This window comes from Dreissena polymorpha, chromosome 4, assembly GCF_020536995.1.
Source record: "Dreissena polymorpha isolate Duluth1 chromosome 4, UMN_Dpol_1.0, whole genome shotgun sequence".
NCBI classification, from domain to species: Eukaryota; Metazoa; Mollusca; class Bivalvia; order Myida; family Dreissenidae; genus Dreissena; species Dreissena polymorpha.
The window spans coordinates 33,092,092-33,116,140 of NC_068358.1; the positions used below are offsets into that span (position 1 = coordinate 33,092,092).

The 24,049-nt window shown below is 36.0% G+C and overlaps 2 protein-coding genes across 5 annotated transcripts in view; both read left to right on the plus strand.

Moving 5' to 3' along the window:
* Positions 1-309: 309 nt before the first annotated feature.
* On the plus strand, positions 310-4,524 carry LOC127876723 (serine/arginine repetitive matrix protein 1-like). Of its 4 annotated transcripts, none has more exons than XM_052422151.1 (5): positions 310-441; positions 1,371-1,507; positions 2,161-2,278; positions 2,735-4,186; positions 4,355-4,524. In XM_052422151.1, the coding sequence occupies exons 1-5, from the start codon at positions 419-421 to the stop codon at positions 4,506-4,508; spliced, it is 1,884 nt and encodes a 627-aa protein (XP_052278111.1). In that variant the 5' UTR covers positions 310-418; the 3' UTR covers positions 4,509-4,524. The 4 variants fall into 4 exon arrangements, with proteins under 4 accessions (XP_052278111.1, XP_052278112.1, XP_052278110.1 ...); XM_052422152.1 differs by having other exon boundaries at positions 2,735-4,018; XM_052422150.1 differs by having other exon boundaries at positions 2,735-3,879; positions 3,922-4,524.
* Positions 4,525-9,241: 4,717 nt separating this feature from the next.
* Positions 9,242-24,049, plus strand: part of LOC127876718 (polyamine-transporting ATPase 13A3-like) — a 62,724-nt gene continuing 47,916 nt past the window's right edge. The window contains exons 1-2 of the mRNA XM_052422130.1: positions 9,242-9,450; positions 20,247-20,315. Coding sequence (XP_052278090.1) covers positions 20,262-20,315 — 54 coding nt within the window. The 5' untranslated portion in view covers positions 9,242-9,450; positions 20,247-20,261. The remainder of the gene's footprint in view (positions 9,451-20,246; positions 20,316-24,049) is intronic.

Below are 24,049 nucleotides of genomic sequence, written 5' to 3' on the forward strand. Positions count from 1 at the left end.
GTGAGCACGTCTGAACTGTACCCACGGGAAAATCCCATTGTTTCCGCGAATAGTTTGTTACAGGTTAATCATAATATCATCACGAATAGTGTGTGCTTTTCTTTAATGTCCCCTGCCTAACGGATTGATAAACTAGAAAGCTGACCTTACATTAACATAGAATAACCCTTTATCCCAAAAGCTACACAAAGTACTTTTTCTTCATCATTACTTATCGCATCAGTAAATAAAACCAACCTAATGCAATATTATGCGTTGGTCCAAACGTCAATTATAATAAAAAAGAACTGACGTAATAATAACATCAATGTCGTGACGTCGCGACGTCGTGACGTCGTGACGTCGCTCATTCAGTGTTGCTAGCAACAGCATTTCACAAACAGCAAGTATCAATCAATTCCGATTTTCAACATTTAAGATGAGTATAAGAAATACCGAAGGGTAAGTATGTTATATGTATTATAGAACGTCTATACAGTTCAAAGTCCCATACAATTTGAATGTAATATTATGCGTGGGCAAAACCGACTTTTAAATAAAAAAGAAATTTAAAAATTATATAACGTCTATCCAGACTTTACAAGTTGATGCTAAGATCATGGAAGACGTAATGGCAGTGATTAAATAATTAAATTGAAGATATTTTAAATATGTATTTCTTATTTATATTTTATTTACAATTAGTCCACGATTTCAATAACTAAAATTTTTTTTTTTTTATTTAAAGGGGCCTTTTCACAGATTTTGGCATTTTTTTAACTTATTCATTAAATGCTTTATATTGATAAATGTAAACACTGGATCGTAAAAGCTCCAGTAAAAAATCAAGAAAAAAATTAAAAAAAGGAAAAGAACATTGCCCGGAGCAGGTTTCGAACCAGTGACCCCTGGAGTCCTGCCAGAGTCCTGAAGTAAAAACGCTTTAGCCTACTGAGCTATTCCGCCGAGTACACATTCATGACGTATTTTATACCTTATATAAGCAATCTTCGTAGTTTCACAAAATTTAACGACAAAAACAGAACTCTCCAAATTATTCAATCGTTTCGCGTTGCAACGCTTTATAATTTTTAGGTTTTAAAATCGTCAAAAGATGCATATAATGGCTATATTAGAGCATGGTTAATGTTCAGTATTACTGTTTCCTCACAAATATCATAACTAAAACGAAAACTTACGAATCTGAAACAACTTTTTTCAATTTTGTCAATTTACCAAAGCGTGAAAAGATCCCTTTAAGTGAAGATGCTATTCAAACTTACCTAGGTTCTTCGTTTAATGTATTAACCATCTTTTTAAAGACAAAATATACAGAATGTTTATGGCACCTCACAATATAATAATGGAAAGTAATAATTTTTATTCCTAAGATGGCAGTCACATCATGGCAGCATATTCCGCCAGGCGGACGGTGACAGCGTGCATGTGACTTCTGGTGATTCGTCGCAACAAAGCGGAGTTGGAGAAGGGGACACTTGCGCCGAGCGAATCAACAAAGATGGCGACGGTGGATATATATTTATTATATACCTGACATTCAATGAAAACCATGTTCATGTTATTATTATTTATGTATACGTTATCTATTTATAAATTATAGTCAGACTCATACAATGCGCGTTTTATCTCTGCCACACTTGCCCGGTGAGCTGTATACGTTTATTTTTTTGTTTACGTATTCTAAAGACTTCAAGCAAATCAAGTCATATGGTTTTCACAATTTAACATACTGGGGCGAAAACCAAACATTTTTACGAAGACATGTTATTTGAAAGTCTTAATGGCTTGTATTGAGTGGATCTTTTTCCTAATTGGCAATTATTCTGCTAACTCTCGCAGTCATCAAAGCACAGAAAAATGCAAACCATGGCAAATAGTTAAGTCAAATGCAGTCTTTGTCATGTGCTCTGCAGTAATAAACAAATATTATATTTTTTATTTGAAAACAATTGTACGATTTTTTATTAATTAAATTATTTATTGTTGCGGTATCTTTTACCATGCTTCTGTGTGATTATTTAATTTCCATGGCTATTTTACTTTTGGTTAAATAGTTTATACAACATTAATAAGTGACTAAGTGATATATATTTAGTTGGCCGTATTATTCCAAACGCCTGACTTGATCTCGTTTTACGATTTTTTTTATTTTTCACACAGATCCCATCTCCCTGACACCTCGTGCGCAGCAACGGAAGTTGGAGGAAGTGCGCACGCGCATTGCAGAGCAAGAGAAATGCATGATGAGTCAGCGCCAACGCCTTGAAAATAAAAAACAGTACGATCATCAGTATTTAAAAATTATGGAATTCTTCTCAGCTGTGTCTTTAAAATATAATATATAATATAGGTCGTGTCTCTTTAAAAAATAAAATATATAAAATATAATAATAATAGAATAAAAACATACACACTTTACAATAACGCAACTAAAATATATAGTCAATTAGATATATATATATATATATATATATATATATATATATATATATATATATATATATATATATATATATATATATTTATTTATTTATTTATTTATTTATTGTCAACACAAAACTGACCCTTTAAGGAAACCAACTAAGTGTTTAGCAATAAAAATTAAACAAGTGTGTATCCAAGTATACATGTAAATGGTCCTTATCGAAACATATCGTTGATGATTTTGATCGAGATAATACATTGTACACTGACTAAACTTCTTTTATAACTTTGACTTTATTTTGACTTAAAGGTTTTACGAGCACTTGTACACGATGTATGTGAGCGAGACAAACGAAATGGCACAGAAGGAAGCAGAAATAGAGAAAATGAACGCAGAGATAGAAGAGTTCAAGAGAGAAGCGCGGGAGCTCAGAATCATCAACAGAAACGTGATTTACAGGGTAGCCGTCGAGGACCAGAACTTCAAGGACACAACAAAATACCTGCGCAGGTTTGAAAGCCAGTTGAAGAGAACACAGATGCTTACGGCCAAAGCCGAAGGTATTGACGATGATCTTGTTGTGGCGTACCGGAAGGAGAAAGAGAAGTTGAAGGAGGCTCAGGAATCAGCCGAAAGGTTACAGAAGCTGCACGACACGCACAAAGAGAATCTAGAGTTCGTAAACAAGTACTTGAAGTCATACTTTGAAGAATACGGCATGATTAATGGTGGGGAAGATTTAATACCTTCGGATGTTCTTAAGAAAATATTACATGAAAGGTCTGCCGTTTTATCACATTGTCGTATCGACGACCATGATGATGATGACGACATCGTGTTCTCTACACGAATGGACAATTCACCAGCTCCAATCAACTGTACTCGGGACAGTGATACAAACGGACGTGAATCACCCATAGCAACGGTCAAAGCTACCGAAACTTATGAACCAGAAATCGATACGTCTCCCAAACTGGAAGGCGCGCTGGGGAGTCTAAAGACGAATTCAACTGTATTTTTGTCACGCATACAAGGAGCACATGAACTTAAACGAAAAGGGGAAGAACAAAATATTGCTCTGAAAACTCAGGAAGAAAAGTTACTGAGTCCTTCTCGTAAAGCAAATGACTCGGTTAAGGAGAAACGCACATCTCGACAACGTTCTACTGGTGCAAGCACCGCAAAGAGGCAAGTACACACACGAGATGCCAGAACAAACAATGTCAGTCAAAAACTAGCTCCCAAACCACAAATCGATGCCATTCAAGCAAAATGTAAGACTGTTACCCTGCCTGGGTTTGAATCGCGCATAAACGTACGTCCAACGACAAGCGAAAGTTCTGCTGGGCTAAACTGGAGTAAACAAAAACAAGGTGTTAAGCTCCCTGCGGTTGTCGGTATGCGAAAATCACGTTGCATCGGAAGATCCTCCAGATCCACGCATACTCCTGCACCTCCCATCGGAAGATCATCCACCTCCACGCATACTCCTGCACCTCGCATAGGAAGGTCATCCAGCTACGCGCATACCCCTGCACCTCCCATCGGAAGATCATCCAGCTCCACGCATACTCCTGCACCTCCCATCGGAAGGTCATCCAGCTCCACGCATTCCCCTGCACCTCCCATCGGAAGGTCATCCAGCTCCACGCATTCCCCTGCACCTCCCATCGGAAGGTCATCCAGCCCCTCGCATACCCCTGCACCTCCCATTGAAAGGCCATCCAGCTCCACGCATACTCCTGCTCCTCCCATCGGAAGGTCATCCAGCTCCACGCATTCCCCTGCACCTCCCATCGGAAGGTCATCCAGCTCCACGCATTCCCCTGCACCTCCCATCGGAAGGTCATCCAGCCCCTCGCATACCCCTGCACCTCCCATTGAAAGGCCATCCAGCTCCACGCATACTCCTGCTCCTCCCATTGGAAGGTCATCCAGCTCCACGCATACCCCTGCAACTTCCATCGGAAGGTCATCCAGGTCAACGCATACCCCTGTACCTCCAAGGACTAAGAATGAAGAAAAGAAACGGTTTTCGCGGAAAAACAAAACCAATGACAGTTTAAATAAATTGGATAGATAGTTGCATATATGAATATAAAAATTATCATATAAATCTGGTTGTTGACTTTATTGACTGAAAGCAAAGTTTCATTATTATTGCCTGACCTACCGTTAAAAAAGCCGACAATTTTTTATTTAATTCTTACAAAATGTGTAATGTGTAATTCATTTGAGCACATCGCTATGCTGAAATGTGTGCGTACGTTTATTTGTTTAAATACTAATTTAAACAAATACTGGTTTATATTATCTTATAAACAACATGAAATCAATTATCATTTCAATCATGTTGTCAAACTTTCATTATCATCAAGCCACCAACAGTCTTAATTTAAAATAAGCTACAATATTTTTATAGAAAAGTTAGATATACGAGAATTCTTATCTAGAAAAAAAGTCCTTTAAAACTATTATCCAATGCGACTTATTTTTATAATCAAACCATCAGCAGTGTCAATCTGGTAACGTTCAACGTTTTTAAGTTAAACCAGTGTATAAAGGCTTTAGGATACCATATGATATATGGTACTTGCTAAGTTCGCCGTACAGAGGACTTCTTGATATTGACTTTCTGATGCACCAAACCGTGTTGCAAGATCGTGGGTGCTTTTCGTAACCTCTCGATTTACATACACAAAAGTAGTACTTTCATCTTTAGATGATATGCCAACTGTAACATAAACTTATAGATAAGTTTTGCTAACAAGCATATGTATCCGTAGAATCGGCCCTCTTAATGAAAACATCCGAATATTTTACGTGAAAAGATTGAAATACATACACGTTTAATACGTCAATCTGTAGTTTAATGTGTATTCTTGGACATAACAACAAAAACTGCATTAAAATCGGTAATATTTGCCAAAATATTGGCGAGACAAAGCCCTATGTAGTTATCGGTATCATGTAAACCGTTTCTCATAATATCTGCCCTTCTGATTGGTTGCTAAGGTTTGTTACAAAGTGCATGTTCTTTTTATATAAAAAGTTTCTTAATGGAAACACAAAACTGTTGTTCATGTTTCTCTTTAAAAAAAAATCCAAAAAATATTGGCTTATACAACATTTGATCAACCTACTAATTAACCAAAAACAAACTACGACAATTATAAGGGTCGTGTTATGAGAAAACTGGGCTTAATGCATTTGCGTAAAGTGTCGTCCCAGATTAGCCTGTGCAGTCCGCGCAGGCTAATCAGTGACTACACTTTCCGCTTTTATGACATTTTTCGTTAAAATGAAGTCTCTACTTAGTAAAAATCCAATTAAGGCGTAAAGTGTCGTCCCTGATTAGCCTGTGCGGACTGCACAGGCTAATCTGGGACGACCCTTTACGCACATGCATTATGCCCAATTTTTCCAGAACACGACTCATATGTAAACATAATATCGGCCTGGAATTAACATGACCTACTTTCAAATTAAAATCATGAGAAAGATCGTCGTTATAGTCATTTATAAACAGCAAATAAATAAATACATAAAACTTCTAAATATGGAAAAAAACATAGTTACTGGCATTTCTTGCCGTTTTTCTTCAAAGGTACGATACAATGAAGACGGTTGATACTATAAGAATAAGGGATAGATAGCACATATGCCAACATCTCTTGAGAATAATGCGTACACACTTTAAATATTATTTCTTTCTATAAGAACGCTCAATTTTGCGCTCTCTGCCACATGCATAATGAGATTGAGCGTGCATACCAAACATTATATGATTAAAAGCAGAATGTTAATGGTGTATTACGGAAAACAGTAGATGGCCGTTCTCTGTGAAAAGGGGGTAAAGGGCTTTAATGAATATCGCAAAGTGTTGTCCCAGATTAGCCTGTGCAGTCTGCACATGCTAATCAGGGACGGCACTTTCCGCTTTTATTATATGTTTTATTTGAAGAAAGTCTCTTCTTAGCCAAATTCAAGTTTATGCGTAGAGTGTCGTCCCTGATTAGCCTTTGCGGACTGCACAGGCTTATCTGGGACGACACTTTACGCACATGCATTAAACCCCTTTTTCAAAGAGCACAGCACAGATAGACTAACCACAGCCTATGTAACAAGTATGGTTCACATCTACTACGCTAATGATGCGATCATATGGCACAGTATTTTGAGCGGTAACAAACAAAAACAAGCAAAAACAAACATGTCACTTTAACTTAAAAGTCCTCCCTTCTCTGCATTTATAATTTATAAAACGCGTGGGAAAGGGGACTCTTTAAAGTATTTATTTTGCTCCGATAGTCGAAAACTTATCAAATACTACCGTTTACTACCTTACCATAATTGTAAAAATATCTCAAAATAAGCGTTAATCGTAATGGTGGATAACCGGTACACAAAAACGCAAGTTATGAAGAAAGTGAGCCTTGGAAATTGTTTCTAACCCTTATTAGGCTTAACCCATTAATGCCTAGTGGACTCTCCCATCCTTCTAAATTGGATCAATTTATTTCCAAAATTAGGGATGTCTAGCATATTTATTTCTATCTTATAATATTTTTTACAGAAATTTCTTTAAGCAAATAGCGCAGTCCCTGATGAGACGCCGCATAATGCGGCGTCTGACTCTCATCTGGGTCTACGCTGTTTGCCAATGACTTTTTTCTAGACGCAAGGCATAAATGGGTTAAGTGTCAGTGTTATTTCTTGCAATCAGCTTTAAATGTCTACGCTATCAGCATTTGATCTTCTGTATTGCCATAGTACAATATGCGTCTGTAGTTTAGTTTCCATTTATTTGTATTAAACGACATAAATACTTGCCGATAAGTTTTACTTAGATAAAAAAACACGAACAGATTTCATTGGGTTTACACTGTGCTTGTGTCGGTACAGAGAGTTTGCTGGTTTTAAAAGTGAACGCTCTGTTAACAGTTCGGTGGCGTAATCGCTGCGAGATGTGTGTTTTTTTTAGACCTATTCTTGTTTAGACTCAGATTCTTAATGACCTGATGTGCTGCGTTAATATCGTAGCATTTTCTTTCTTTCGTTCACGAACAAATTAACCGTTTCGCGGCTTAAAAGTCATATAAATTCATAAAAGTCTATAACATCAATCAATAAGAGAAATAAGTATGCGTATGTCTAAAATCATATTACGCTTTATCAATAAATACTTTAATGAATTTGATTTCTGCATAGAATACTACTCTCTTCCGCTTTGAAAATTGATTATAAACGGAGAGAAAAACACACACACTACTGTTTATGCATACTTTGTTTCTGTTGTCGTTAACTCTTTCAGTGCGGGAACCGAATTTTGAAGGCCTTTGCAAACAGTTTGGATCCTGATGAGACGCCACAGAACGTGGCGTCTCCTCAGGATCCAAACTGTTTGCTATTCTGATAGTATTCTTTGAAAAAAAGTCGAAGAAAATGCTAATTTTAGAAATTCTGCAGACGACATTTTAGCAGACGACAAATTTCCCAGCATGCAAAGGGTTAAGCGTTATGTTCGTTTCAGACTTGTTAAAAATAACATATAAGCCTTGTATTCAGCATTAAAGGGGCCTTTTCACAGATTTTGGCATTTTTTAACTTATTCATTAAATGCTTTATATCGATAAATGTAAACATTGGATCGTAAAAGCTCAAGTAAAAAATCAAGAATAAAATTAAAAAAAGGAAAAGAACATTGCCCGGACTAGGTTTCGAACCAGTGACCCCTGGAGTCCTGCCAGAGTCCTGAAGTAAAAACGCTTTAGCCTACTGAGCTATTCCGCCGAGTACATATACTTTAAGTATTTTATACCTTATATAAGCAATCTTCGTAGTTTCACAAAATTTAACGACAAAAACAGAACTCTCCAAATTATTCAATCGTTTCGCGTTGCAACGCTTTATATTTTTTAGGTTTTAAAATCGTCAAAAAATGCATATAATGGCTATATTAGACCATGGTAAATGTTCAGTATTACTATTTCCTCACAAATATCATAACTAAAACGAAAATTTGCGAATCTGAAACAACTTTTTTCAATTTTGTCAATTTACCAAAGCGTGAAAAGATCCCTTTAATATGTGTAACTGATGACTTAAATCTGAATTTCTTTCTCCGTGCACACGCTGGTTGAGTGTGTAATTGTTGTATCTCACGAAGAAATGTAATAAAGATACTACGGTAAGCACCCAAACTCTCGATTTGTGTGTGATTTTCGCCAAATCAATGGCAGGGAAACCATGCTGCAGCAATAAATGTGAAGAAGTAACATTAGATACACATTTTTTCGTATATGTCATTTTGCATGCACTACGAATTTGTGATAGAAATTTGCATTTTCAACCTACAAGTATCTGTAAGTCACTTGATGCATGTAAAGTAAGTAAAACCAAAGCGGACTTTGATGCGTTGACTTTAATCATGTGATTGTAAACAAAGCTGCATCTACGTGAGTGTCCATATCTGTCTGAACGCGTGCAGGTTTTATCAGTTTAGTAAATTTATGGGTTTAAATCTAGACCAAGGATACATGCTACAGTGGTCCATCGACAATGTTACACCCGTGCTACTAGTAGTACATACATTACAACAACTTTTTAATTAACCTCTACATCTTCTCCAGTTGATTAACACATCTACTTAATTTCTAAGTTATTTTTGTCGTTGTCCTTATACGGTGAAAATTATATGCACCGTGGATAAGACGAATCGGCTTTATTTCATTAACCTCTGAAAAGAGATTGGGCGAGTGTTTACGGGCAGTGTCATATAACCGTTCTATTTAAACATTAAACAGGGATGACCTGTTATCAAGAAAAAGATCGCCCACTGACGGGTTATATCAGTGGTAACGTCGCTTAGTGTTAAAACGCGAGCACCTCAGCAAATGACAAAGTATTAATTGAGAATCGTCGCTAAAATCGACGACAAATCAGTTTTAGTCATTATTTGACAGCGGTATGTTAGCGTGTGTGTTCGATATAAAACGTTTTTATGCGAAAGTTGGATTTGGCAGGTATGTTGTCCGTTTCATTAGATTTATTATAATTTTGATAATTTAGTTTGCTTTGTATTTTCTTTTTTCTAAACTGTCTTTTAAGGCGTTCGAAATTGCATAATGGTACGGTGGTCAAATGTACAGGGACCTAAAAGTAATCACCTCTTTATATACTATAAAACAAATACAAGTGATACAACTGTGGAGAAAAACACATATTAAACCCCCTGGTCTGCACACAGTTCACTTTATTTTATCAGACGCCGATCATCGTATAAATCTAGCCATATTATACACAGAGGGGTAATCACGTGATAGTCAAGATGGCGATGTCCATTACGAGACAGTTATTGTTCGCCGTTTTATACACTTCATTATTCATTTTTATTTTTTAAATGACGCTCACTTTCCAGCCATATCAGTAAATATCAGTAATCATGATTACTCAGAAAATAAAACAATTTATATTCTCCCGCATGTTTACATGACCGAATGACTTAAGTCAAACAATCAAAATATATGGGTATTTCTCTTAAAAGGAATGAACAAAACCGATTTGAAATAATGCAAACTGAGCATTAAGATTTCTTCGCCACAACCTCAAAATTGACTTACCAAACGTGAAAGACCATGCTAATAAATCTATAACAAGGCTCTAATCAGAATACTCCTTCACTTCCTGGGATTCACAAACGAAAATTCAAACACATAAAGTGAAAACGGTATATATCTCAATATAAGTTCGGTAAATAATATAACGGATTCACTTTATTGGCATACACTTTCAAATGCGCCGAACAAAATTCGGTCTCATCATGCAATATAAAATCATTAATCATGTAGTTGCCGTCATTCCTCCTGATATTCTTCTTGTTTGTGTCGACCCCGGATCCAGGCTCAGCAGTATTCATGGTTTTGAACACATAAATAACCAACCTGAATGGAACCAGCATAGCTGGATCAAATCCCTGCGTTCATAACCAACCACGTGATGATTGCCGAGCCAAGTGGTACAATAATTTACCTGTTGTTAATTTTCCTTTTTTTATTTATATAAATATTTTTATTATTATTTACGTATTTTCAAAATATTAAACAAAATGTTACTACCGGTACTTTTCATAAATAATACTTAAATAAGAAAATGAAATCCTCCAAAATCTGGTAGGATTTTTGTGTAATGGCATGGATTTTATGTGAGACCATGGGACGAGAACTCTGCGTGGAGATTAATACGAATCTCAGAAGACTCGTCTAAATTTCCATTCTATCCGTAAAACGCAATCCCATGGATTTTTGTACCACCCTTGTATGTCATAGCCCCCTCCCCCGTTGACATTTTCCGTAATAATAATTTTTAATTAACTTACATCCAACTGAGCATCTGGAACAGTCTTCACTTTTTACCTATTTGGCGCCGGAGCAAAATCATTATCTTGATGAAACTCAGTCAAAATGTTTAGTTAGAAAGTATCGATGGCCGAGTACATATGCGCATTTTGTACAATTAATGAAATTGAAGATGAGTATCATTTTGTTCTAGTATGTCCGTTATATTATAAGTTTAGAAATGTACATGTTGTTTACAAAAGATAATAAACCAAGCTAACCAAGTATATTTTTTTACAATTATTAAATGAGACCAGATAAAATGTATTGATACGTCTAGCTATTTAAAGCAATTAGACTAAGAATTATAATATATAGATCAATGAGAGTTCCCCCCCCCCCCCACAACTGAAATTTAGTACATAATATCTAACTGAACTAGAAGTGGCGCGTATCCACACGCCGCATAGATGTTATATTAAAAGGCAATTTTGGGTAGGTAAGGCCTATGTTGTCGGGGTCCCGGGGTGGGTAATGTGGACATGGATGGTCGAGATAGACCGTGTTATCATAAGAGATGTTCAGTATTAATTTGAAGTTAATTGGTGAATAAATAAAGTTATGCTAAAACAAAATTTTGGGTACGAACAAACATTTGGGAACGACAATTTTGGGTATGTACAAATTATGCCCCAAAAAAATTTGGGGTACGAAAAAATGTGGGTTAGAAAAAAATGTGGGTACGAAAAAAACTTTTGGTGCGAAAACATTTGGGATAGAAAAAAAATGGGTAAGATAACAAATGTTGGAACGAAAAAAAAATTTTGTACGAAAAACATTTGGGTACAACAAAATTTGGGTACGAAAAGGTTTGGGTACGAAAAAATTATGCCAAAAAAAGATAAAATTTGGGTACGAAAAATAAATTGGGTACAAAAAATATGGGTACGAAAAAAAATTGGGTACGAAGAAAATTTGGTTACGAAGAAAAAAATTGTGTACGCAAAAAAATTGGAAACAAAAAAATTTGGGTATGAAAAAGTTTGGGAACGAAAAAAAAGTGGGTACAAACAAAATTGGGTACGAAAATAAATTGGGGTACGAAAACAATTTTGGTATGAACAAAAATGGGTAGGACATTTTTTTTTGGTACGAACAAAATTGGGTACGAAAAAAAATTGGAAACGAAAAATGTTTGGTACGAAAAAGAATTTTGGGACAAAAAACAGGGTACGACGAAGAATTTGGGTACGAAAAAATTTTGGTATGAAAAAATTTGGGTACGAACAAAAATTTGGGTAAGAAAAAAAAAATGGGTACGAAAAAAAATTTGGGTACGAAAACAATTTTGTTATGAAAAAAATTGGGTAGGAAAAAAAATTGGGACGAAAAAAATTGGGTACGAAAAACAATTTGGAAACGAAAAAAATTTGATACGAAAAACAATTTTGGGACAAAAAATGGGTATGAAAAAGAATTTGGGTACGAAACAATTTGGGTACGAAAAAAAATGTGGGTACGAACAAAAAATGTGGGTACGAAAAAAAAAGTTGGGTACGAAAAAGATTTTGTGTACGAAAAAAAATTCGGGTACGAAAAAAATTTGGGTACGAACAAAATTGGGTACGAACAAAATGGTTACGAAAAAAAATTGTTACGAAAAAAAATGGGTAAGAAAAAAAAATGGGGTTACGGGGAAGTAGTACCCGTGGACCTCTCGATAAATTTGAAAAAGGACGGGAATTAAGCTGCCTTTTCCCTTTATCAATGGCCCAGAGGTGGGTAATGTGGACATGGATGGTCGAGATAGACCGTGTTGTCATAAGAGATGCTCAGTATTAATTTGAAGTCAATTGGTGAATAAATGAAGAAGCTATGTTTAAACAAACTTTTGGGTGGGCGTGGTCGGCCACTATCTCCTCCTACACTATTAGCACGAGAACCTTGAAACTTACACAAATGGAAGCTATGAGCATATGTGCGACGGTGCACTATCGGAATTTTGATCTGACGGCTGGGTCAAAAATTATTATCATGTGCGTCGCATGTTGTTCGTTAAATGAGATTTGTTTTACCCATTTTACCCATTTATTTACCCATAACTTGTGACCCAGGGGTCAGGTCAAAATTCCGTCGCCGTTACCGTCGCACATATGCTCATAGCTGCCATGTGTGTCAGTTTCAAGGTTCTAGTGCTAATAGTGTAGGAGGAGATAGTGGCCGAACGGACGGACAGAAAGACGGAGACCAATACAATATCCCCACGCTTTTAAAAGCGTGAGGATAATAACATTGATAAATTCCATCGTGGAAGAGGTATTTATTACGCATACCATCTGTACACGTGGTAATTTGGGGGATGTCGGTACGCGCGAAATCTTCTGTTATTGGAAGTTCAATATTCACATGTAGTATAAACGAATTCCCCGTTATCGAACCTTAATTTATTAAAGAAAATAAAAACTAATTTGTTGTTTTGCACAATTCATTTTAGTGATTCAAAAATGTCATATTAGCAATGTTTCGTATATATAATATCACCTTTTTAAGTACTAACGGTGGTCATGGCGCCGGCTCGGCGTCGGAAATCGTGTTAAACTTTCCGAAATCCCAGTTATACAACGTTTGATCGTGTCAGATGCACGTGCATACACTGTTTAACCCATTTATGCCTAGTGGACTCTCACACCCTTCTAAATTGGATCAATTTATTTCCAAAATTGGGGATGTCTAGTATATTTATTTCTATATTTAAAATATTTCTTACAGAAATTCCATCATGCGGCGTCTCATCTGGGTCTACGCTGTTTGCCAAGGCATTTTTTTCTAGACGCTAGGCATAAATGGGTTAAACAACAATAACATTTCTTAAATACAATCGTCAAATACCATTGTATACGTGTCATGTATTAGTAATACCAACATGAAACCTATTTACATGTTGGATTTCGGTACCCGCGCGAGCGTCATGGAGCGTGTTTAACTTTCTGAAATACCAGTTGAACAACGTTTGTTCCTTGCAGATGCATGTGCATACAATGTTGTTTTTTTTTGTTTTTTTTTTGTAAATAACATCGGTAAATGCCGTTGTAGATGTGTTATTTTTTTATTAATACCATCACGAGACCTAGTAAAATGGGGGTTTTCGGTACCGAAATACCCGAAGGATCCGATGGTAACTTTACATCTTTTCTGTAGTATCATGATATATATAATAAATACTCTTATTCGTTAAAGTGTCACATTCGTAAAACGTTATTTTTATTGCATTGTTGCCTAACATTAGATAAGCTATTAATAATAAGCTATTAATAATATTGAATCTGAAATATGCTGTATACATTGCACCTGAAAATTTACCTGCCCATTCTTTATAGAAATATGATTTTTTTTTCAATTTATTGATTGAATCGATTTCAATTTTTATCAAACCAAAGTTAATGTAATTTTACTGGGACACACACTCGCTAACGGGAAATAAAGCCGAATACATCGAATATGATAGGTATGTTAGCGATACTGATTTTGATATTGACCCAGATATTAAAACCCTTATCCCGTGTTCAACTTGTGACCCGGTTAAGGATCGATTGGAGTCTACCTCTAAGATATATATGCAAAGCTACAGATATTAGTATCGTGAACGGATGGTAACACAATGCCCATATTATATGAGCCGTATGGATGGTAACACAATGCCCATATTATATGAGCCGTGCTCTGTGAAAGAGGGGTTTAATGCATGTGCATTAAGTGTCGTTCCAAATAAGTAAGTGCAGTCCGCACAGGGACGACACTTTTCTCCTGATCTGGATTTTTGCTAAGAAGAGACTTTCTTAAAAAGAGAATATCATAAAAGCGAAAAGTGTCGTCTCTGATTGGCCTGTGTAGTCCGCACAGGCTAATCTGGGACGACACATTACGCATATGCACGGCCCATATGTAAAATAACCTGCTATTCATATAATGTTTATTATTGTTATATTTTTCGATCAAGGATATATCGTAGATAATTTCTATGCTGAAAGTTAATTTTACTCCCGCCATTATTATTCTTTCAAATTATTTTTTAAAAAGAATTATGACTAGAGAGATTAGTATAGATTTTATTCTTAGGGGAGAAAGCAACACTTGTGTGCCTATATTATTTGTGTTCCACTTGTAACAACTCATTTACTTTATCCCAATTTTACAGGGAATTCGGTTGATTAAAGCCCCGTTTATTAAATTTCTGCTGTAAACCACGGCATGTGCTACGTTGTTAGGCTACTTTGTAAACAAATGTAGTTCCTTGTATATAACAACTAGATGTTTTATTGATGTTATAAAACTTTTAGATTTGCAATTCAATATGAATAAAATTGTAATTAATAACGCACGACTCTTTGTCACAGAACGATATTCTGATCTAAACAAAATGATTATTTGATCAGCGGTTATTTTTGGAACGCGGAGTAATACACTGACCTTGGTTACAATACAGTTACTAGTATTATCAAAGTACGACAAACACTCATGAAAACTAATTGTGTTTAAGTTAAAAGGTTTACTGACTAAACAGTGGGATAAATATAATGATAGATTAGTGTTGATTTTAGATAAGGTTTATCATGCTCGGCACGAAAACGAAAAAGCACTCGCCAAGGTTCGTGCTTTTTGTTTTCTAAACCTCGCATGATAAACCTGATCTATAATCAATACTTACCTATTATTCTCTATATAATGAATGAATATTTAATGCATTCATATATAAATATATACGCGTAACACATAGGTTTCCATAAATCAATATCTATGTTCATAATAGTGAAATTTGTAATATTATGATTATGAGAAATGGGGATAAAAATTGGCTGTCTACTTGGAATATCTGAGAACCCTTAATTGTTTTTTTTTTCAGTTCTTAAGTTTTGATTTTCGATGCAGATTACCATGGTAATATGCGGTAAAAGAGCAGACAATCAAAATGATACAGGTCCCATACATTAATTTTTGGAATAAAATTCGCATACTAACTTATATGTAGTTAACGCATTTCTAACAACAGGAACATGCTACACCGCGAGATCAAAATCAATTTGGCATCAAAATGGTATTGATACAAAACACCGGAAAAGTATGTAACATGTGATCAACAGCAAAATAACTTGCTACATGCATGTATCATGTTCATGCTTATTATTAGGCATTGCAGTTTGCTAGTTGTTGGAATCTGCACACACACTATTTTGTTGATTAATCGAATAAAACAGAGGCCGAGTTTTGAATTAGTCAAGACGTTATATTGTATTGTAAGTATTTAGTATAACAAGTTAATTCTTGTAAAATTTATAATGTGTGCTTGTTCGTCTGTAAATAATTTCGTGTTTCGAATAGACTTCTAATGAATTTGAAACGATTTTTTTTAAATAGAGCTTTTTTACCTTCATATGTTTCTAATGCATGCTCGAATGCATAAGATCCATAAAAATGATTTTCAAAGTCATATTCATCTTCAAAAACAGAACTGTTATATCCATTAGTAAGAGTTTGAATGACATCATAATTATATGCTGATATTTTGTATAAATTCCCTTCCGAGTAAACTTGACTTAGAAACTGTTTTTTTCACATAGTTCAGCAAGGGTTCACTTTAACCCATTTATGCCTAGTGGACTCTCACATCCTTCTAAATTGGATCAAATCATTTCCAAAATTAGGGATGTCTAGTATATTTATTTCTATATTTAGAATATTTCTTACAGAAATCCCTTTCAGAAAATAGCGCAGACCCTGATGAGACGCCGCATCTACGCTGTTTGCCAAGGTCTCTTTTTCCAGACGCTAGGCATTAATGGGTTAAGATGGAACAAGTAAAACGGCTGTATCTCCATTGCCATTCGTTGTGTTCTGTATGGAAGAAACTAATCCAAGAACATTTACTGCATTAAATCTGGTTTTCCATCAATTTGTTTGCCCATCTTTTTCTGCATTCTTCACACATTTAAACGCATAAGAGCTCTTTAAAGTAGATTCAGTTGCTCTTTTTTATTGTAATGATATGTCTAAAATCTTTAAAGTAAACCAAATTTCCCCAATACTCATTCTCTACACATTTTTTTTAAACAGATGTTAACAACTCATTGTGTCTCAAATATGCTACAACTCTGCAATAACAAAATGAAGCAAATAGTATCATACATGTATTAAGCGTCATGTTTAAATGCTAAACTTTGCATTTTTTATTATACATATTTGAGAATAATTGTAAATGCACACGTATCATGGATTTTTACTCATGCGGCCCATACTTGAATATGTATTTGTTTTAGTTCATATATTAACCAATTTCAATGCTATTGAGAAATTATACCAGTCTAATATATATTACTCCTTTCTTGTAAATCTATTCAGTGGAATTGATACTGGTATTATTTCACATGCACAATGCTAACAAATCGTGTAGATTCAGTACATCTCATGTAATTAACAATACAGTTACACGCATGCGCATTACAAAGATGTAACAAACGACACAGTACTATTTTGTGTCCATGGTCATAGCTCTAAAGAAATGTGTGTCACAATAAATACCTCTAAATGACACCTAAACGACAGTGAAAGATAAACACAATTTGAAGATGTTTGATTAGTGATGGCAGACCGTTAAGGGGCCTAGATATTTGTTTGACCAACGGTAAGCGGATCAGGTATTTGGAAATTTGTGGGCTACTTACTGAAGATACTGTTTTTGATAAGCATACATAAAATGTGTCAAGAAGGTTGAACAATTCAGGTATTTGAAATAAAGCTAATTAAACCCAAACACATACAGCACAACCGGATGCCATGGTGAAGATCGTCGTCGTCACCGTCGTGGTCATCATCCTCATCATCATCATCATCATGAAAGTCCACACAAAAAACACACCTTTTTCTAATTTATAAATATCAGCATGTGGACTTTCAAGGTTCAATTCACAGTGTTCACTTTCAAGGTCAAAGTCACAGTGTGCACTTTCAAGGTCAATGTCAGAGTGTGAACTTTAAAGAACCAAGTCACAGTGTGCACTTTAAGGTCCAAGTCACAGTGTTCACTTTCACGGTCCAGGTCACATTGTGCACTTTCAAGGTCAATGTCAAAGTGTGCATTTTCAAGGTCAATGTCGCAGTGTGCACTTGCAAGATCAATGTCACAGTGTTCACTTTCAAGGTCCAAGTCACAGTGATCACTTTCACGGTCCAAGTCACATTGTGCAATCTAAAGGAAAATGTCAAAGTGTGCACTTTCAAGGTCAATGTCGCAGTGTGCACTTGCAAGATCAATGTCACAGTGAGCACTTTCATGGTCCAAGTCACTGTGTGCACTTTCAAGGTCCAAGTCATAGTGTAATCTTTCAAGATCCAAGTCACCTTGTGCACATTCAATGTCAATGTCAAAGTGTGCACTGTCAAGGTCAATGTCACGGTGTGCACTTTCAAGGTCAATGTCACAGTGTGCACTTTAATGGTCCAAGTGACTGTGTGCACTTTCAAGGTCCAAGTCACTGTGTGCACTTTTAAGGTCAATCTCACAGTGTGCACTTTCAAGGTCAATGTCACACTGTGCACTTTCAATGTCCAAGTCAAAGTATTCACTTTCAAGGTCCAAGTCACAGTGTGCAATTTCAAGGTCAATGTCACAGTATGCACTTTCAAGGTCCAAGTCACAGGGTTCACTTTCAAGATCCGAGCCACAGTGTGAACTTTCAAGGTAATTTCACAGTGTGCACTTTCATGGTCAAAGTCACAGTGTGCACTTTCAAGGTCAATTTCACAATGTGCACTTTGAAGGTCCAAGGTCACAGTGTGCACTTTCAAGGTCCAAGTTACATGGTGCACTTTATTGGTCTAAGCCACAGTGTGCACTTTCAAGATCCAAGTCACAGGGTGCACTTTCAAGGTCAATGTCACAGTGTGCACTTTCAAGATCCAAGTCACAGTGTGCACTTATTTTCGAGGTCAATTTTATCGTGTGAACTGAGAGTTTGTTCTCTTTCATTACATATCTACACATGTAGCCAATGTACTTGTTCTTGTCCGGCTCATAACTTTGCTGTATAATAACGCATTTTGAAATAGATCAGCTCAAATGACCAGCATATAATTTTACGACGACGTGTAACGTGCAAAGCATGTTGCTAGCTCATAGATCAATTTCACAGTTGCCATTTGTTTTTGCAAATTCCTTATACTTTTATCTTGAAACTGCATGTTCGTGTTCGGCTAATAACGTTGTTGTTTATTATATTACCCAGTTGCTCGCTTTATGGTCAAGGCCACAGGTCACCCTTGTAGTTTGGCATAACACTTTTATTGCAAATATTTTTTCGCGCATTACAGGAAATAAATTGGCACGAATAATTATATCTGGACAATGTCTCGCGTGAAAATATAATGTCGGTCTCATGAAGAATACAGTGAAAACTTGAAGTGTGTGCGAAGTCCTTGTATGATATTAGAAATAGTTGATTTTAAGTCAGTACAATGTCCTTCTGGCCGATTGAAAAAAATGTCATCACCTACTATTCGCCCACTATTTTATTTGCTTAAATGCCATTATCTCTTGTGTGAACTACGCTTAATATGTACCAACAACAATAGACTGGACAAAGTTCTGACACATTTCTAGTATCCGTTAAAATAATTATTAACACTCGATGAAACCAAATAAAAACACCCATTATTTATAATTGAACTACTTACTTTTCATTGACTGTTTGCGCGTTAGCAGTGCAGGTAACGTATAAAATATTTTAAATCCACACACCTTGCCTCTGACTTTGAAATGAAATACATGTTAATAAATCCATATAGATGCAATTTGAAAGTGTGCAAAATTGTCATTAAATCTATAACCTAGTTAGCAAGTAATTTATTATTTTTCAAACGGTACCGCTTTTAAAACCGAAAGTGGGATATCTAGACGTATACGTCCATTCATTTCGACAGACGCGATTATTTTTAAGTTTTAAAGCGCAAAAAAGACGGATTTCTACCGTGTAACCACCAGACATATTTTAATTGGAAAAGATAACATCAAATCTATAGCCTAGTTAGCAAGTAATTTATTATTTTTCAAACGGCACCGCTTTTTAAACCGAAAGTAGGATTTCTAGACGTATACGTCCATTCCGACAAACGCGATTATTTGTAAGTTTTAAAGCGCAAAAAGACGGATATCTACCTTGTAATCACCAGATATATTCTAAGTGGCATAGATACAAAATGTTTCTTATTTATACTTAAATTTACTATGCCAAATAAGGTGTGTGACTTTACTGATTTTGAAATATAGCATGTTTTGTACACCATGAAGTTATCGGACCGCAGTTGTAATCGAAGTTATATAACAAATGTATATGTATTGTGTTCGGGATCGAACTATTGAAAAAAAAATTGAACTTCAAAAAAATATTCGTTTTTCTCGTCAGTCGTTTGATTGTAAGGTATATTTTGTATTACAGCTGACATTGTCAAGCATGACGCCACAACGAGGCAAACTCTACATCAACCACGGGGAAGATGACCAAATGGTAAGTTGTAGTTGCTGCAGTTTCGCTTTTATCAAGCTATATTAAAAGCGAAATATAAAAACTGACGCGTTGTAAACCTGATAGACCTTGAATTGACCTTACACTGTAGTCTGTGAATAGATGGGAACTGCCTGATTGTAGTCTACTTGTGAACAGTGTGTATTCGTCATATGCTATCGTGTGGTTGTGAACAGTGTGTATTCGTCATATGCTATCGTGTGGTTGTGAACAGTGTGTATTCGTCATATGCTATCGTGTGGTTGTGAACAGTGTGTATTCGTCATATGCTATCGTGTGGTTGTGAACAGTGTGTATTCGTCATATGCTATCGTGTGGTTGTGAACAGTGTGTATTCGTCATATGCTATCGTGTGGTTGTGAACAGTGTGTATTCGTCATATGCTATCGTGTGGTTGTGAACAGTGTGTATTCGTCATATGCTATCGTGTGGTTGTGAACAGTGTGTATTCGTCATATGCTATCGTGTGGTTGTGAACAGTGTGTATTCGTAATATGCTTTCGTGTGGTTGTGAACAGTGTGTATTCGTCATATGCTATCGTGTGGTTGTGAACAGTGTGTATTCGTAATATGCTATCGTGTGGTTGTGAACAGTGTGTATTCGTCATATGCTATCGTGTGGTTGTGAACAGTGTGTATTCGTCATATGCTATCGTGTGGTTGTGAACAGTGTGTATTCGTCATATGCTATCGTGTGGTTGTGAACAGTGTGTATTCGTCATATGCTATCGTGTGGTTGTGAACAGTGTGTATTCGTCATATGCTATCGTGTGGTTGTGAACAGTGTGTGTTCGTCATATGCTATCGTGTGGTTGTGAACAGTGTGTATTCGTCATATGCTATCGTGTGGTTGTAAACAGTGTGTATTCGTCATATGCTATCGTGTGGTTGTGAACAGTTTGTATTCGTCATATGCTATCGTGTGGTTGTGAACAGTGTGTATTTATGATATGCTATCGTGTGGTTGTGAACAGTGTGTATTCGTCATATGCTATCTTGTGCTTGTGAACAGTGTGTATTCGCCATATGCTATCGTGTGGTTGTGAACAGTGTGTATTCATCATATGCTATCGTGTGGTTGTGAACAATGTGTATTCGTCATATGCCATCGTGTGGTTGTGAATAGTGTGTATTCGTCATATGCGATCGTGTGGTTGTGAACAGTGTGTATTTATTATATGCTATCGTGTGGTTGTGAACAGTGTGTATTCGTCATATGCTATCGTGTGGTTGTGAACAGTGTGTATTCGTCATATGCTATCGTGTGGTTGTAAACAGTGTGTATTCGTCATATGCTATCGTGTGGTTGTGAACAGTTTGTATTCGTCATATGCTATCGTGTGGTTGTGAACAGTGTGTATTTATCATATACTATCGTGTGGTTGTGAACAGTGTGTATTCATCATATGCTATCGTGTGGTTGTGAACAGTGTGTATTCATCATATGCTATCGTGTAGTTGTGAACAGTGTGTATTCATCATATGCTATCGTGTGGTTGTGAACAGTGTATATTCGTCATATGCTATCGTGTGGTTGTGAACAGTGTGTATTCATCATATGCTATCGTGTGGTTGTGAACAGTGTGTATTCATCATATGCTATCGTGTGATTGTGAACAGTGTGTATTCATCATATGCTATCGTGTGGTTGTGAAAAGTGTGTATTCATCATATGCTATCGTGTGGTTGTGAACAGTGTGTATTCGTCATATGCTATCATGCGGTTGTGAACAGTGTGTGTTGACCATTTGCTACATTGTGATAGTGAACAGTGTGTATTGACCAGTGTGTATTGACCATTTGCTATAGTGTGGATCTGAACAGGGTATATTAACCCCTCTCTTAATCTGGTTGTGAAAAACGTGTAGAGACTCTAGCAGGATGTCTATGAACTATGTGTACTGACCTTTGCTGTGGTCTGGTGGTTAAGTGCGTGTATTTACTCCAAACTTATGTTTCTATTCGCGAAAAAAGAGTATGTTGTCCCCCAATTATATCGGTCTTATGGAGAAATGTACGTACTTCCCCCTCCATGTATAAACTTAATATCATTCTATCGTGTGTATATATAAACTATTCTCGTGTATACTTCGATGCGCATCGGTGTCAAGTGTATTTTTAAAATTCAACTCTGTATTCGACTCGACATATGTATGTGTTTGGTATGTATTTCGGACTGCTATCACTGATCGCGTGATGTACCATAACTTATTAAGTCATATGATTTATTAAAGATAAGACGTATTTATGACATTTACAATTTTAGTTACTGCATAAATCTTGTTACCTTGATCCAATTAAAATTTTGTAAACCGAAAATATGTGTAGCCTAAATTGATAACATTTATAATTTTACAGCTTTCTTTAAGGAACGGTGGTATTCTTCATTAATCAAACGACAACCTAGTCAGATAACACTCAACGGTCCTTTAAAAGGCTTCAATAACCACGCTACATCATAGTTTTATTGTGACCCAAGATCCGTTCTGCTGTTTTAATAAACCCGCTAAACATAGTAACATTTAGTCTAAATATTTTGTTTAAGCTCGATTGCATCGAAAGCCGATTGCTAATTGAAGCGCTTTCGAGTCCGTTTCCTGGGTAGAACAATTTTTTGGTGTCTAATTGATCTAACAACTCTTCAACAGTGGGGATTGTCCGCCATCTTAAATCTCCATATACGGGGTTAAGTACGCGTATGACTTGTAAGCCTGCGCTAGACATTAATACCATTAGAAAATTGCAATAACATGCCCACATCTATTACACAGTGTACCTCAACATCCATTTCACGGTGCACCCTAAGATAATGCATGATATTAATAAAACTCAACAAGAATATGGCAACTTTCCTTAAACAGGGTCGCGAGTCTCAAATAGTTATGTTGCCACGTTGGACGTCAAGCGGTGATAGATAACGTATATGCGGCTGAGACTACATAAGTAGTCGTGCCATGTACTTTGTATTACTTTCTCTAAAAAAACTGTTTTATAGCAAGCTTACAAATTCAAATACGACATTCTCAAAATTGTCCGATTAACACGGACGCTTATTTTTAGTTTATGAATTACAGTTTACAAATTTATTAAGTGCCAATACCCAGATTTTTATAAGAACATGTTACGTTTTATGCCCCGTCCATTCGTGTGGGATGGAAGTCCGCCCGTCCGGATTTCGTGTCTCTGTAACTTTTACATATCTGTGAGAATTTTAACATAACTTCGTTTTATTACGTCCACATAATAAGACAATGTGTCTAGAAGAACTCTGGTGCTCCTCAGTTTAAGGTAAAGGTAGCAATTCAAGGTCAAGGGTAGAAAATTCTAGTGTGTTTATAATTATATGTAACTTTAAATTCGGGGAAGTATTTTAAAATAACTTCGGAAACTCAATGCCTATTACCAAACGATGTGGTCATTGTCAAAATTTCATGTCAAAATTTATAGATTGTATACATGAGTAACTCGCAGACTGTTTAGGTTTTATGCTGTTTGCTGCTCATCAATATCAAAGGGTTGGAAGTGAATATCAAGATCGTACTTTTGAGTAAAAATAAAACTTCCACGGATTTTGTTTACATACAGCGACTACTGGTATGCCTGTTTCTTGGAGTTTTTTTTCATCCGATCATTTTCAGTCGAAACAATTCGAAATGGACCCCAAATAAATTAGCTGAAATACACTAACGCTTGACAAGAATGATGTGAAAGTACGT

What these genes read in the sequence shown, in the direction of transcription:
- LOC127876723 (XM_052422149.1), top strand. Translation starts at nt 419, where the DNA reads ATGAGTATAAGAAATACCGAAGG. An exon ending in AATCAACAAAGATGGCGACG is followed by an intron (nt 1,508 to 2,160) that starts GTGGATATATAT and finishes TTTTTCACACAG; the next exon opens with ATCCCATCTCCCTGACACCT. An exon ending in CGCCTTGAAAATAAAAAACA is followed by an intron (nt 2,279 to 2,734) that starts GTACGATCATCA and finishes TTTGACTTAAAG; the next exon opens with GTTTTACGAGCACTTGTACA.